The 15676-nt window shown below is 34.9% G+C and overlaps 1 protein-coding gene and 1 long non-coding RNA gene across 4 annotated transcripts in view; one reads left to right on the plus strand and one right to left on the minus strand.

The window, feature by feature from the left end:
- The window catches only part of LOC124156248, a 53750-nt gene extending 51556 nt beyond the window's left edge, over positions 1-2194 (plus strand). The window contains exon 4 of the long non-coding RNA XR_006864291.1: positions 2117-2194. This is a non-coding gene — a long non-coding RNA (uncharacterized LOC124156248). The remainder of the gene's footprint in view (positions 1-2116) is intronic.
- Positions 1-12899, minus strand: part of LOC124156247 (neither inactivation nor afterpotential protein C) — a 60034-nt gene extending 47135 nt beyond the window's left edge. For all 3 annotated transcript variants that reach the window (XM_046530661.1, XM_046530662.1, XM_046530660.1), the window contains exons 1-3: positions 12798-12899; positions 3677-3877; positions 2133-2314 (exon numbers count right to left, since the gene is read on the minus strand). In XM_046530661.1, the coding sequence (XP_046386617.1) occupies positions 2133-2314; positions 3677-3800 (306 nt within the window). In that variant the 5' untranslated portion in view covers positions 3801-3877; positions 12798-12899. The remainder of the gene's footprint in view (positions 1-2132; positions 2315-3676; positions 3878-12797) is intronic.
- Between the last annotated feature and the right edge of the window lie 2777 nt (positions 12900-15676).

Raw genomic sequence — 15676 nt, forward strand, 5'->3', positions numbered from 1 at the left:
ATAGAAATTGAAAAATCATGATAAAAAGCATTGTAAAATTGTCATCGAATCAAATTTGAAACAGGTGGTATTTTTATTATGACAATTTAAATTTTATAGACAAAACAATTACAGAAAAGTGTATTGTATATATATACAGAAAAGTATTTTGCTAAACTAGTAATTATCTTGTGGTGCATTTTTAAAAATAAAGCGAAATGTAAACATTTCCCTTGCGATTGTCGTTTAGGAGATATGGTAAAAAATCGAGGCTTCAACGCAGTGTGTTCGAAATTTTTACTGTCTCCAGAACCTCCAATTTTTTTATAAAATTTTCAGGCTTCCGCATGTAACCACTCATTGAACCCATGTGTGTTTTGGTTGAATCGGATAACCGAAGGGGCAACTCACAACTGAAATGACATAGAATGACCTAAATAATACTTTTCTTTATAAGTTGAATGTACTAACCGTTTAAAGTAGGTAATTTGATTATGATAACAATAAATCAGCCAATATGTCATTCGCCATTTTGTTTTTAATTTTAAAGTTAAATTCACAATCAGCTTCCTTAAAGATAGGGTTGAATTGGGTACCAATTGTGAAAATATTCACACTATTTCAAAGTTTGGCCGTCTTCTTTGTGACCGTTGTGATGGTGTGCGAATCAAAATATCCGCCGCGCTGTTGGCTAGGTGAGGGTTTTCGTCTTTGATTCGAATGAATACTTTCAAATTTACCGATGGAAATACAATATACAATCCATTTTACCCGTCGTTGTAGGAAAAATATGGTTGTGATAATATCGCATTGCGTAGAATTATTTATGCTTTATCGACTGGAAATGATATTATTTTTCTACTTTCAACAAATTCTAGGAGCTCTGCGGTAAGCTTAGATGTATATCTCTCTTCGAAGATGTGGCCGCTGTACAAGCCACTCAAATAATTCATGAGAATTGCGGTTTGTATTGGCGAACTTGAATCACAGGTGAAGTTTACCTCGATTGTCCAAGCCTATTGAAAATGCCATGTAGTGATCGAAAAGAGAGTATGAACAAGTCAGAGGAAATTAAGATTTTTGTTAGGGAGAAGCCAAGAAATTTCAATTCGGGCTTCTTGAAACAACCCTGATCATGAATAAGTGAAGGACACACCCTTGAGTGGATGGTTCCCTACTAAGTGTGTACGAAAATAGTGGACTTCAATACGATATGATGCAGAATAAAAATTCAAAATACATGTGTACTTGTAATATCAGAACGTTAAGATTGAGGGTTTTCCTCCGAATCAGATGGCTCATATTATTTTGCTTAAATTAATTTTCAGTCATCCTTCAATTTTAGTAATCTCTTTTTCCCTTATCGTCCGTGTCTGTTGAGAACTATGGCTTCGTGACAAATATTTCTCACACGTTTCTTGTTGATATTTCCTGTAAATCTGTGTAATTCATACTAGTTTTAGTATTCATAGTTTCTTTATTATATAGATTATGAGCGTTAAACTAGAATCGGGCGAAAGGCTAATTCGTAAATTTTTTGCCATTTTTGGAGTTGCATTTTCTCTATCCGTCTGTGTATACGAGGAAAAACAATAGTTAAAAGCAATAGAGCAACAGCCATCAGTGTTTATAACTAATTCCGTCAAAAAATTGATTTAGGTGTGGGCATTTGTTCACTAATTAAAAAACTACTGCAATAGGTAGTGATAAAAAAATTGATATGGCTCTAAATATGAAAATAGTATGGCATAATTTAATTACATTATCTTATTTGTTCTTAAACTGATTTTTTAAAAAATTTTTGATCTCAAAATTCAACATGGTCATTTTTTCCATCCAAGATACTTCCTTGTTGACCATGCGGGAATATCTATTTAGACAACATGTAAAACGAAGTGAAAAAGGACATTTTAGGATTTAGAACTTCTAGAAAAAGAGAGAACTTCCCATTATTACTAAAGAAAAGATCATTAAAATGCTGAATTACACAATTTGTCTTAGGGAAGATTTTGATCACAAACATAGCAAGAACTTTAAAAGTCATCATTCGCGGGACTATGGAGCCCTTGAACCGTAAATCACAGCCTAGTCCTCTACATGATTTGAGAGATTTCAAGTGATGTTAATTTTTTCCCAGAATTCGGCCAACGAACCTCCATGACAATCCATAGTCTGTCCTCTTCTGATCTTGCACCCCTCTTCATGTAAACCCCATGGAAATCTGGAAAGTTTGGGTGAGAGGAGAGTTCTTGTAGAATTTGCACCTCCTGAATGGCATCCTCTCTGGCTGCTGATGGCGATACTCTTTGAATCTTGATTGCAACCTTCATGCCACCTACGGTCGAAACGGAATGCATTAATGGGGTCAGGTGAGTCCTAACAAATGAATTCTCTTATTTCATTGCCAGATTAGACTTGCTCGGATCATGTCTGATTTTACCTTGGTCGTACCGTCTATACTGGCATTTTGTTCATTATAATGATACTTGTGTACTTTTTACTCACGTATCTGTTACTAATTTACATTTGCAATTTGGTTCTCATTTTTTACGTTGGGTCCAATATTATGTTTTGAAGGACAAAGTCAACACATTTGATTACAGTTTTGCTCTTCTTCTTTGATTGCTATTGTAAATCTTATTCGCTAAAGTACGCGTTTCATAATAACGGCGTAAATTATGCTAGTCTTTAGTGTCATGTAAAATATAGACAGCTTAGTGTTCGGAAAGGAAAAATTGCAAAGTAGCTCAACATTTATAGATAATTGTGATTAAGTACACGAGGTAAAATTATTTATCTTCCCTTTTTTGACCACATTAAAGTTAATTTTCCTTTAACCCTAATACGGGCAAGGTGAGTCTCTTGGACTCATCGCATCACATTTTTGAGAATTTTATTATGTTATTGAAATGTCAGCATGTTGTAAATTTTTTACTTCTTCTAATGGTATATTTAATATAAATTACAGTAATTCAAACTTCTTTCGGAATCAAAGTAACTTAGAAATAATTTATTTTCCTTGAATTCCCACAAAATCGGGCAACGTGAGTCTGTTTGCACGAAATGTAAAAGGTAATGTGCATTTTACAAATATTTGGTTTGAATTGTCAAAATAATGTAAAATTATTACTATGTACATGTAACGATAAATATTTGGTGTCTTATGCAGTGAAAACAGAAACAATTAGTCAAAAGAGTCCACCTTACTCGCTGTTTGACTATGTATGAAATTAATAAGTAATGCAAAACTTTTGTTAAACAAATAATAATCAATTTAATGTTAAATGATTCTAAGGTGCACAATATGTACAAATTGATGTGGAAAGTAATATTTTTCACTGTTTAATAGTTTAAATTAAAAGCAAAAGTTTAAAGAGTCCATTGAACTCACCTTGCCCGATTACGTCAGAAAAATATGTTGCCCGTATTAGGGTTAAATAGAAGCGTTTTTTTTGCGTAGAATCCGGTGATTTTCAATAAATATTGTAGACGCGTTATACTGGAAATATTGATAATTATAGTATCATGAAATATATCATAGTTAAGATGTCACCGTAACGCTGTGCCCATTTTCGTTCTATTAAATGAGTTCTACTGTTGCAGTACGCACGCCCGTAATTTATTTCTGGAAATGAGAGAATCGAGCAACTTTCGGGTGGATCCAAGCACCGGTTGTATATTAGCTCGTCGAACTTACCAGACTGACTGTCGGATGCTTCGAAGACATCTCCCGATACTCCAGAGCCCAGTCGGTCACCTAGTGTGTATCTGTTCCCTGGCTCCGGCAGGGAGTCCAGGTTTACTCCTCCCCTGTCACCCATCTTGAATGGGGTTACTTAAGGCCTGATGGTAAGCCTTGATGAAGAGGGAGCGGAGTTTCTTCGGCTATTCCAGCTTCCTGCAAGTTCAAAGTTTGTATGAGTTGAAAACGAGGAAAGTTTTTCGTAAGATATTCTAATTTAAGTAGAAAATAGATGGCTGTCAATCATATCATTTCATTCTTTTTTACATTTATTTCTCGGCATTTTGAGAGAGCTATCAGACTGCGGAGTATGGAGCTCACTTATTGACGTGATCCGTTAAAGGTGACGATTTTGTCAGCTTTTAGCAATTCTTGGCTCAAAGTCCATTTGATGAAAAATAGGGAAAACACCCAATAAATTTTTCTTAATTATTTGGTGCATTAGAAAGCTGATCTATCTGTCGAACATCTTAACTCGACTCGACTATTTGTAGACTAAAGTTTAGAAGCAAGCGGGTTAGGATGTTAGGGTGATGGGTAGCGAGAGATTAAGTTGTATTACAAAAAGTTTTCATTAAGTAAAGGAGTTTTAAAACGTTTTTATTAATTCACTTTGTTGTTTGTCGTCTTTTCCGGATCAAATCTTGCAACTCAATTTTAACCCACTTTCCGATTAGTTCCGAAGCTGAAATTTTTAGGATAATTCGGAACCAAGGGACAATGCAACATTCTAACACTTTTATTATGATTTGAACTGTATTTCGATTATTATTCACAACTGAAAATTAAGTATTAGTTAAAAAAATGGCCATCAAAATCCAATGGTGGCGCTGCGATCATTAACAGGAAGGAGGATTATTACTGCTCTGAGGATGATGGAAGATTGTTCCATTGAAACGTCTGCCGAAAATTTTGTTACTCGGATAGAAACTTAAGAATTTTTCATTAATACAATTCGCCGAGAAAAAACGAAATCTTATATTAATAGATAATGATAAAAAAATCATAACAGCCAATTTGTTTACATCAAAGTTTATGAAATGATTGATTGAACTAAAATTTTCGAACAATGGAAGCAGAAGTAAAATAGGAAAAGGAAAAGTGAAAAAGAATAAGGAACTTAAATGAAAAGAGGAGAAATATATGTTAGGATATTTACAATATAATTTTTGAAAAGTCAAATTCTTTTTAGCTTGCTTGTGTATGAACAAGTCCACGCTGAAGAATTTGTTAATGTAATCTCTTTAAACTCGATATTCTCCTTTGTATTAATTTCGCCCCATTCAGTGTGGCTTATATAGTCATCATGAAGAAATCTTCGAAAACTAATGAGGAAGGGTAGGAACAAAAAAGTGGTATTGAACATTTTTCCAATAGAATTTGTATGAAAACAAGTTTAGAAGGAATTTGTAATCGAAATCAACTAATTTCTGGAATTGCCTGTATATAATCTAAAATTTTGATTGGACTACCACTAGTTGACAGTAATCTGGAATTTTATCAATGATAAAGTGTTATCGTTTTGAAAGAAAATAATCAATATTATCACATCATTAGAAATTGATTGATTACAAGATTTTATCTAAATCTAAATAGATTAAATATAAAAATAAATGTTTATAAAAAGGACGTTTTTCTCTTGATCTAAAAAGAATAATATAAATTTTCTACGAGTCCAGCAGAATCTCTAAAAAAATAGCTTCTTATAGAAGGAAAAAAAATTGGCGCATGTTCCACTCTATTACTCAATTTATATTTAGCATCTTGAAGTAATGAAAGCACCAAAATACAATGTATTACTTTTATTTATATTTTAATTGATGTTTTTAACCGTTAATTTTTTTGTAGTGAATAAAAAGATCAACATGCGAAAAAAATATACATGACATATTTGGCATTCGTTATCAGTTGATATTAGTAATCAATTTTGAATACGTTGGAATTAAATATTTATATAGTTAATGGGTACTTTAGTGGGTGTATGAATAGTTAATTTTCATGGATTATGAACTCATTTTACTTCGTAAAGAAATACGATTTTATATTTTTTATTTCGAAATGTCAATTCTTTCAGCCAGTTACGACGAATAATTTCATCGGTGTTGGTGGTCTGTGTATAGTTGCTGATTATCACCTTTCTCTATCAAGGACGGCGAATGCATATGTGGATAAAGTAACAGAGTTGTGTGGAAGTCAATTCCAACTCAGGAAAATTTATCGCTCCTATGGATGAGAATAATAGGCTGTATTAATCCATCGCCTTTTTTTCTCCATAAGCTTTTCATCAATGTGTAATGAGAAATCCAGGCTTGTTGAATTACACACAAAGGTTTCTATGTATTTGCTGGCAAATAAATGCTAGCATGTGAAATTCAACTCCTCTCTGGACATCAGGATGCTTCTTCTTCATTAAAAATCTAAAAATTTAAAGACGCTTCCCTGATATTCATTCAAATGCGAAAGTTAGTGTTTGACACTTGCAGGGGAAATATGCGAGTCTATTAAATAATTTTGTCTAACCATTTAACCTTTTATTTAACCATTATTATTATTATTATTTTTCAATTTTTTTCGGATGAGGTGACTACTAAAAGTCAGGGAAAAAGCATTTTTCTGGAATGGAATGAATATATATGGAATGTCGGGATCAATTGAGGGAAAATCGTAACTGTCAAGGAGTATGCTGATAACCCTGCGAAAAGAGTCCTGTTCTCATTCGTTGTTGACTCTCAGACTACGATATATGCCAGCTCTGAGCTCAGCCTGTAATATTTTAATAGCATTTAAACATGAGAAAGTTGCCAAAATGGCCGTATTTTGGTTTTCACTGCAAGGGTAAAGAAAACCTAAAGCGTTGGAGATAGGAAGAAAACTAGTTGTCGAAGTAGGGCGGCACTCACCGCCATTCCTAAATTCGATTTGACGAATTAAGAAACCTTTTCAGTTCGTCGACTTATCCTCTCCTGCTTCCTTGTGTGCACGTACTTCGGTACACGGTCGACCGTGCCCTATTGCTGTGGAAATCAGCTCACAAGAGGAACGTAAAATGTAACATTTTATTTTTCACTATTTTATTTCATGCGTATGGCGTCAATCATTGAGACATTTAAAGGATTCAATAAGACGTAGAATTCTTTTGAGTCCATTTCAAATAAACATGCAATATTTTTGTAATAAATGATGCATAATTCTTGATAAATATTTATCGTGTTATTTTTCATTTATTTAATTGCTGTGACAGAGAGGTTTTCATTATTTAAAATTTCCGAAAACACCTGCATCCCCCGGCATTGCTGTAAGTGGAGAATATATTTTCAGCAAAGCTTTTGCGTTGTTAATTAATGCGCATGAATTTTCCGGCAGTCATCTGAAATTCTCCTTGGAGATTTTTTACTCAACCTGCTTGACACAAGTTCGTGATTATTTTTCATGCATGACCTTATATGTGATCCAATTTGATGATGTGATGCCAATTTCTTTCATTTTATTTTAAGTCAACTCGGTTATCTTTTACTTTATACCTGCTTAGCAGGCTTTATGACAACGGTCATTTACATAAAAATACAGTGTATAATGTATATTATTAACCCTAATGAATTGATAGAAACAATTTATGTTGACTTTTTATAATAAGAGCGGTAATTATGATTTAATCACTGTTTAATCACAATAAAAGATAGGGATAATGTTGCTAGATCATGAGATTAGGTAAATGCGATATAGGCCCTCCGCAAAAAACACAAATAATTGGTACGTAAATCAACGAATCGGCATCAGAATTCATCAAGGTTTTTAGAATATTCAAATACTTTAACGCTGAAACAGTTTTCATACTGAAGAGGAAAAATGGCTCACCAATATTTTGCCTTCAAGAATATTGCCTGTGTTATACCGTAATCATAATTTCAATTACTTCCATTTGAAGTTCTGGTACTTTAGAGTTAATTTTACTTTTACGTCCCAAGTTAGTTAATTACAATCATTCTTAATTGATTTATAGCATTGATAATTAACTATTGCACGTTTACTCAACATTTTTATTAGGATTGAGGGCATATATTTTTTCTTTTGCCATATTGATTCGAATATTGATGTCAGGACGCCAATACTCAGTAGTTTGAGACTGGAATAATTAGCCGAATGAGTGTTTTCATCTGGCACAAACTTAAAATTCGCCTCATTTTGTGGTGGAAGCTCTTCTGATGCATGATTATTTACTTATACCGGTATCACGACCACAAAGACGATTCCTTTCTTTCTAATGCTGTAATTTTCGCTAGTGTCACGATGTCAAGTGCGTGATATCTTTGTGATATTTCTCGCTCGTAATTCGTTGGGATACGTATACTGGAATGCTATCCTTGGAGGGTTTCGGCATCAAGTCTCACAGTGAAACGCTAAACGGGTTACTTTCCATACTCCTCCATGCCTCCGCTCACTTGCATAAAACTTGTATTTTTAAGTGCTTCTCCACAGTGACCATTATTATTGCATATCCCTGTGCGATATTTCAAGCTGTCGAGGAAATTAATTAATCACTATATTTTCCGGGAGAATGAAGTGCGGAGATGCAACTTGTGTCTTTTTATGTAAGACCTCTTGTGTTATTCAATGCCGTGGGCATTGTCTGAAAGATATTCGGTTGATGAATTGCTCTTTAGTAAGCGGGCCTATATCATCTCATTCTCAATTTTGTGATTTGAAATTTTGAATATACTTTTTTGTCACTATAAGTACCGCACTATAGCTATCGTTCGGTAGTCATTTGCAACTCTCCTTCTTGATTCCCCGGAAGAGTTCCATAGTCCGCCAAGATTTTCATAACACCTGCTCCGCAAGTAATTCGGTGGACTCGATTGCTGTAAGTAGTGCGAAAGCGTACGCGTTGGACACACTTTACGGACGTTATGAAGGATTATCCTCAGAGGAAGGAATATTATTTCTAGGGATCGCTCCAGAGGTGATGGTGTAATTCAGTCAGAGGTTATCTCAAGGTCACAAAATTTATTTTTGATTTTTCTAATGCTAGGTGTGATTGGCAGGAGTGTGCTTTCCGCGCGACTTTTGGGGATTCTGTCATTGGGTAAGGATTATTACTTAAATGATTTCTGCTTAAGTGTATCGATTCAACGGTGTATGGAGACCCGTTGAAAATTTTCATAATTTTTTCGGATACCATGATATTGTTTTATTCTGAGGAGTTAGTTTGAAATTCAGTTGGTATTGCATTTTAAAATGGTGCTGTATTTTTTTACTAGATGTAGCTCATGTCTAGTTTCAATGCGCTTAAAATCCTTTTGGAAACTATTTAGAATTTGCAGACATTCAATTTTACAGAAATATGTAAAAATAGTTGTAATTTTTACGGGTAAGTTTCATTGTTTATTATGAAGTATTTTATTTACTAGATATCGTGAATTATACCGTTTTAACGATTTTTTGGCAACTTGTTACGTAAGTATTTAGCTGAAATTTAACGTTTGGTAAAATTTTACGCACGTTGATGATTTTAAGAAATCTAGCATATTGGCAAGTCACTTTCTTTTTTGAGTTATATATATAGTTGAAATTTCAATGCTGAACATTAATAGTCCGTTACGCATGATAAGAATGTAGAGCAAATTATTTTAAATAAATGCGTATGTATTCACTCTTAGAAGCTTGGGGTAAATTTACCCTTAGGTCAAACTGGTATTCACCACGTTTCAACATGGTATCAGTACCCTGTTTGAGAAAAAGTTTCCATTTTTCTCAGTATTTACGAATTTTTGGCATTCTTAGTAATATTTAATGGCGCATGTATTATTGAGAGCTCATAAATTTCGGCATAATACATTTTGAATAGCTTAACCCCGACATTATTTTTTGTTTATCTATTTTGTAGAGTAATTTTTTGCATATTTTTATTTTATTTTAAGTTTTTTCTCAGCTACTTGATATAAGGATGAACAAAAATTAAGAACGCTTTAATGCCGGTGGGGAACAAATAAGTATCAATAAGGGGCTTCTTTATGGTATATCTGTTAGCAATTTTGCTGATATTTTAGAAATCGCTTCAAAAATATTTTATTGACCTTGACTGCGAGTTTAATATAGAGCGCATTGAATCACTAATTACAATTTTGAATTGAATCGGTACCGTTGGTAGTGGAATAAAGCAATTATTTCTTTCAATAGAGTGGAGCAATATTTTGTAATGATTAAAATATTATTCAGGAATTCTTGGGTTCTTCATCAAGTTAATTCAGTCGTATTGGCCTGGCTAATTAACCTGCTCTAGAAACTTCCTGAATATTATTCACCAGAAAAAATTTTAATCGTTTATTAAGATGTTACTTACTGGGAGGTGTGTCTTAAGCACGATTCATTGTTTTTTTTATTTCGTATCCTATTTTGACTTGCAAGAAAGCGTACGGAATTGAATCTACAGGAAATTTTGTTATCACTTCTACGAGTATAATGTACGGAGTCAAAATCTGATCCATCTCCTACCGGCCCACTTACGGCGTATTTCCATTTGCATTTTCAACTATCGAAGTATTTGTGATCTTATATTTTTTTTGAAAAAACATGGTTAATATGGTTTGAAAGTATCCATAAAATATTTTATTTTAATTTCAATTGCAATTAAATGATATATAACAGTAGAATTATTAAAAAACTCAATACAATATAGTCTCTCATTAGCTCCTTCAACGAGTGAGTTTGAACTTACACTTTTGCGTGCAATATATTAGTTAACGGCAGTTTTTACTCACATTTAAGTTGTTTAAATATTATTTCAGGAACCACAAGGCTTTTAATTTCCAAAAAAGTTGTCTACATTTATAAAACCAAAAGTTTGAACTCAGGTAAACCACGTAGGACGTGACATTAGTGTGTTATTTTATGACGTATGAGATTTTGGCCGTATAAATGTCTTTTTTTTTAGTTTTCACCTCGATTTTTTTAAAGATAAGTAGATGCCCCAATTACTGCAGCATATGGGGCGCATCACGGAGGAAAACCTTCTCACGATTTGCATTCCTCACGCGTAGTGTGCGGTGCCCTTCAGCAGGCTTCAGGGATCACAACTGTCGTTGGAATCGCGTGACTTGTTTCCTGGAACGTAGCTACCCTGCCACTCCACAGGCTTATGAGCTTCCAGTACGTGATTATGGAACGATGGCTAGCAAAAAGCAATTTTATCATCGGGAATAGACAGAGATTATTCTGTTCAGGAGAGCGGGGAGCAAAATAGTAAAGAGAGCGATAAAAAGGAGGCAAATACAAAAGAGCGAATTGAGTACAAATGGAAGAAAGTTAAGAGTGAGGTGCATAGAAAAGAGTGGGTGGTGGGTAGGAGACGTCCTCTTACGTCATAATCTCCGCTCGCGAGCTTATGAGGCCTCCAACAGAACCTTTCTGCCTGTAAGTGGTTTCCGGAGAAGTGAACGCGGCCTCGCGGGAGCAACACAAATCAAATAAGAGCTCGTGACTGAGAGTGGAACGAAGCCTTGTCCAAAAAAGAATGGTGCACCATTTTTCAAGACCATAGAGACAGCTATCAATATTCAAACCTTTTTCCTTTTTAAATGTTACTTTTTGTATCGTAGCTGCCGATGTTTAATTTTTTAAAACTATTATTGATCCTTTCAAGCGATATTTGTTGAAATTTGTATGTAAGGCGTTCTTTGAAGAAAGTACTTTCTGTGTCAAGTTTTCGTTTTGCGGAAAGAAGTATCAGCCAGGTGGATAGCATCGGCATTAAATGCTATTGGTGACCAAGTTTTCAAATTATGCGACTCCAGAAATTGGGTTGATTAAATAATTTAATGGTCCTGGTTCAGATCGAATAAGGCGGAATTGTTGTCGGAGAAATTCATTATTTCTCATGTCAGAGTTTGTAGCATTTGATTTTTTTTACCAAATACCGTTCATGGTAAATTGAGATTATAGCCAATTTTTCGTTATTTTGATGTTTTTAGAGTGAGAAAACTAACACGTTATGACTTGGTGTGATTATTCTCGTCAAACTCAAGTTGAATGGGTTTATCTGCTTTTACGAAATACCTTCTTCATCACCTTAAAATCTCCTTGAAAATAATTAAGTGGAAAAAACCTATGTAAATTGAAGCATCAAGTTAAATTTAAATTATACTTAATTTTTAATTATTAAGTTTTAATTCATTAAAAATTTTCATGTAAAGTATCATTGTAGCGATAATAAATATCATTTGGTATTATTTCTGTTTATGATACCGTATCTGTAAGTTAAAAAAATATTTTGCGCCAATTTAAACTTTTTCTTTGGGAATTAGACATTTCTGTCTAAAAATATACATCCAACAACTTACAAATTGATTACCCTTTTCAGAATACTTTTGTGGAGTATGAATGCACTTTCTCCGTTCTTTGAAATTTCCTGGTTATTTAATTTAAATCTAAATTTGACAATGTTTACCCCAGTGGGAAATGGAAAAAGCAATTTGTGTCCCAAGAGAAATTTTTTATGACAAATAGGAATGTAGAACTGATGGAAATATATTGTCTTTCAAGTTCCATATTGCTAAGAACTCGCCAAAAGTACTTAACTGAACATTAAATATGGGACCTTTTCACTGTGATATTTGCCTTATTCATTACTCAATTAATATATAAGGCTTATAAAGGACGAGTAGATAATCACTAAAAAAAGACTCACTCTTAACTTCCATGTCTCAAAATGCTGTACAGAGGAATCCCTGTGAAAAATCGGAATCGTCTCGCGGAGACGGTGTTCTTTCGCAGTTCTGTTCAATGCTCTTACCTCTATAAGATCTACCTTACGGTTTAAAATTACGATATTACGATAGGGATAAGCACTGGGAATCCCACTGCTCAGAAGTCGGTAAGGCGTCGCCCATGGGTCGTGCCAAACATCTTCGAAATTTCTTCATCACTACGTCGAGCCGGTATGTATTCCTTTCATTTTGGCACCTTAATAAAGAACTTGTGGCTCGCATATCGCCGTGCCGTTTGAGGACGAGTGGAGCAGACGTCGAGGTTTAGCCTCTCAAAGCAAGGGATAATAGAACTGAAAACGTTTTGCACTCACACAGCCAACTTAATGCCTCCGTCTCTTCGGTAACCTCGTGCTGGACGGCTCTGGCGCTGCGTTCCCTAAGTAGCCTCCACTCCTTCCAACCGATGACCACAGACTGAGCCTTCGCAGTGCCTTTCGGTATCCAAGGGACGGGGTGGCTGAGTGGGGAGGATTAAGAGGTTCGGTGACGGTGGAGGGAGAGGGGAGTGATGGGGGTGGCGAAGAGGCCGAGGCCTGTGGGGAGGAAGCGAATGGCTCGCGGGGTGGTGTGGCACAAGCCGGCAGATCTTGGTTAATCTTATTTGCAAACGAGAACCTGTATTTTGGCCATGGAATTCCACCCGGACGCGATTTCAGGAAGTTTTGGGGCTAGGCTTAATGCGAAAAGGCAGAAAACAGAAAAAAGCTAATTTACTAAGGAAAACTTATGATTTACATTTATTCCCTGTGGCTGGACCCAGTCAGATGTGTTCTACGTTAACAGTTTTTCTCTGTAACGTGTATACGTATAGGTCCTCTTTTTATACATTTTAGTTAATTATTTCCATCACCCCGAAAGCAGCACTATTCGGCCTTTACATCGTAGAGTTTACAACAATTAACGTAGGACAGCCACGAAGAACCATGTCCTGGATAGGGGTTACCTATCCAGGTGGGATTCGAAACCACGACCTTCAGTGTGGCTGGCGAGGACTGTACCGCGTCGCCAGCGATTAGGATTAGGGGTGCCATAACTGGTTTCCAGGATAACATAATTCCAGAACGTTTTATGCTTAAATTTAAACCAATAATTTTATGCATGAAGGGGTATCACTCCATGCCGTGGGCTTGCTCTTGCGCATGACTCACTTATGTTAATCAGAATTCGGTATTTAAAATTTTCTTTATTTTATCCATTTCGCGGTATTATTTACGCCCCTGTTTTTTTCTGTTGTAGAGGATGTTTGTAGGATGTATAATAATTCAAGGTTCGAAGTCTTTGACCGGCCCAACGAAAATATGGAAAATATCCTACTTTTGGATGTACACGTGTAAAGCTAGAATAAGTATTAAAAATACTACTGTTAATAAAATAATACTGTACGTAGTTTAGAGAGAGAGATGATAAATGATAGGTTGAAGAAATAGTTACGGATTAAATGTTTTCAGACGAAAATTCGTTCTAGATGCTGAATATTACTTGTTACTTATCTATTCTATCCGGCAGTGTTACCTATTATTCAAAGATGTGGTTTTAGTAAATTCTCAACAAAATATTTTTTCATTAGCGCATTGTGATATATTTTAAGTTAGACCTTTTTGAGGTGTTTTATCTATCCCCGTAATAAGTACATTATTTTTAGTTTAATGTGTTTTTGTATCGCTCATCAGCATTACACTAACAATATTAGTGAGCGTGAAATGATGAGAAAGCCCGTGATTCATATTTTGTCTATTTAAACTGTTGCACCCCATCTAATCCAGAAACGTTTCATGCTACCCTTTATTAGAATATTTCCTTGCTTCCTGGACGCAGTTATTTTCGATATATGGGACAGCGTTTCTAAACCTCGTGGACCACTAAATATTTCTGAAATAAGAAATACTATGATCATGAGAAAACAGCGAAGCCTTAATTTTTCCGTATAATCCTAGCCATTATTTCATGCGCACAATGACCTGATTATAATGTCTTGTTTTTCGAAAAAATGTGTTTCAAATGTTTAGATTTCATTTTATTTGACGGCTTCCCCATTAATTGGTTTACCTGTAAATATCCTTGACTAAAATTCGTCGGCGCTGAATTTGACCACTTTGAATCATGGAAAGCATACTTAATAGTTACTATAGGTATTGTAATTTGTTAAATTTGGTCTACTCATTAGCAAGCGATTCCTCGCTGCTCAATATACCTTAGTTCAGCCTGTGTAGCTATAAGGATAGTCCCCGAGTAAACCTCGTGGGGGTCCTCTTTCTATTCTTACATTTCTCGATTTCTCGGATAAAGCGCTGAATAGTAAGAATATATTTAAATCTGGTCATCCTCAATGGCTCACATTACAGTAATTGGTCATCAAAATACCATGCCATATTATTGAAAAATATTCGAGGGAAATATGATTGTCGAAGAAAATATTAATCTTGGTTGAGGGGCCCACCCTTATCTTAAAGGGAAACATTATCTGCGTCTTTTGGTCCCTGCTAAGTATCCGAGCTCTGCTCAAGTTTGTTAGTGCGGCATTGGCTGAAGTCAAGTGATGTACTCGAGCTACCTGTTATTTACGCAAAAGAGTCGCCAAAAGGTTGAAACAAAAGAAAACGTGATTAGGAATGAAATGTGACGTGCAATTTTGCATCTCAGCGCAATGCAAACGTCAAAAATGAATTCTCAAAAGGTATTTACAGTAGTCAACTTGACTAGGTTCAACACTGCATAGAACCTTTGCACACTGAACTGTTGACAACTTACCCTGACTATATATTCACAATATAAATAGTAAATCCGAAATAAATATGTTTATTTATAAACAAAAGATATATGTAAGGCGTATGTAAAAACCGGGAAACTAAATATATTTGCGTAATTTAGGCGAATTCGGTGTTGTGGTTTTCGTTTTGCGATGTTGGTACTAGAGATCCCGGCGGCCATCTTGCCAGTTTTGGATATTTTTTCGCAAATATATCTCTTATGTTATCATGAACTTATAATTTCCCGCACATATTTAGATTGTGAAAAAATTTGCTCCTAATGAATGCCGTGTCAACAACGTCTTGTTACAAACGGCTTCGCTATCTCGAAAAAACCGTATTTCTCCACAAGAGCCCATTTTAAGTTATCGTAATTTTACCGTCAAATATCTCAAAAACGGCTCATGGCATGCCATTTTCTTTGAATCATTGAAAGCGCGTTT

This window comes from Ischnura elegans, chromosome 3 (genome assembly GCF_921293095.1).
Source record: "Ischnura elegans chromosome 3, ioIscEleg1.1, whole genome shotgun sequence".
Lineage (NCBI taxonomy): Eukaryota > Metazoa > Arthropoda > Insecta > Odonata > Coenagrionidae > Ischnura > Ischnura elegans.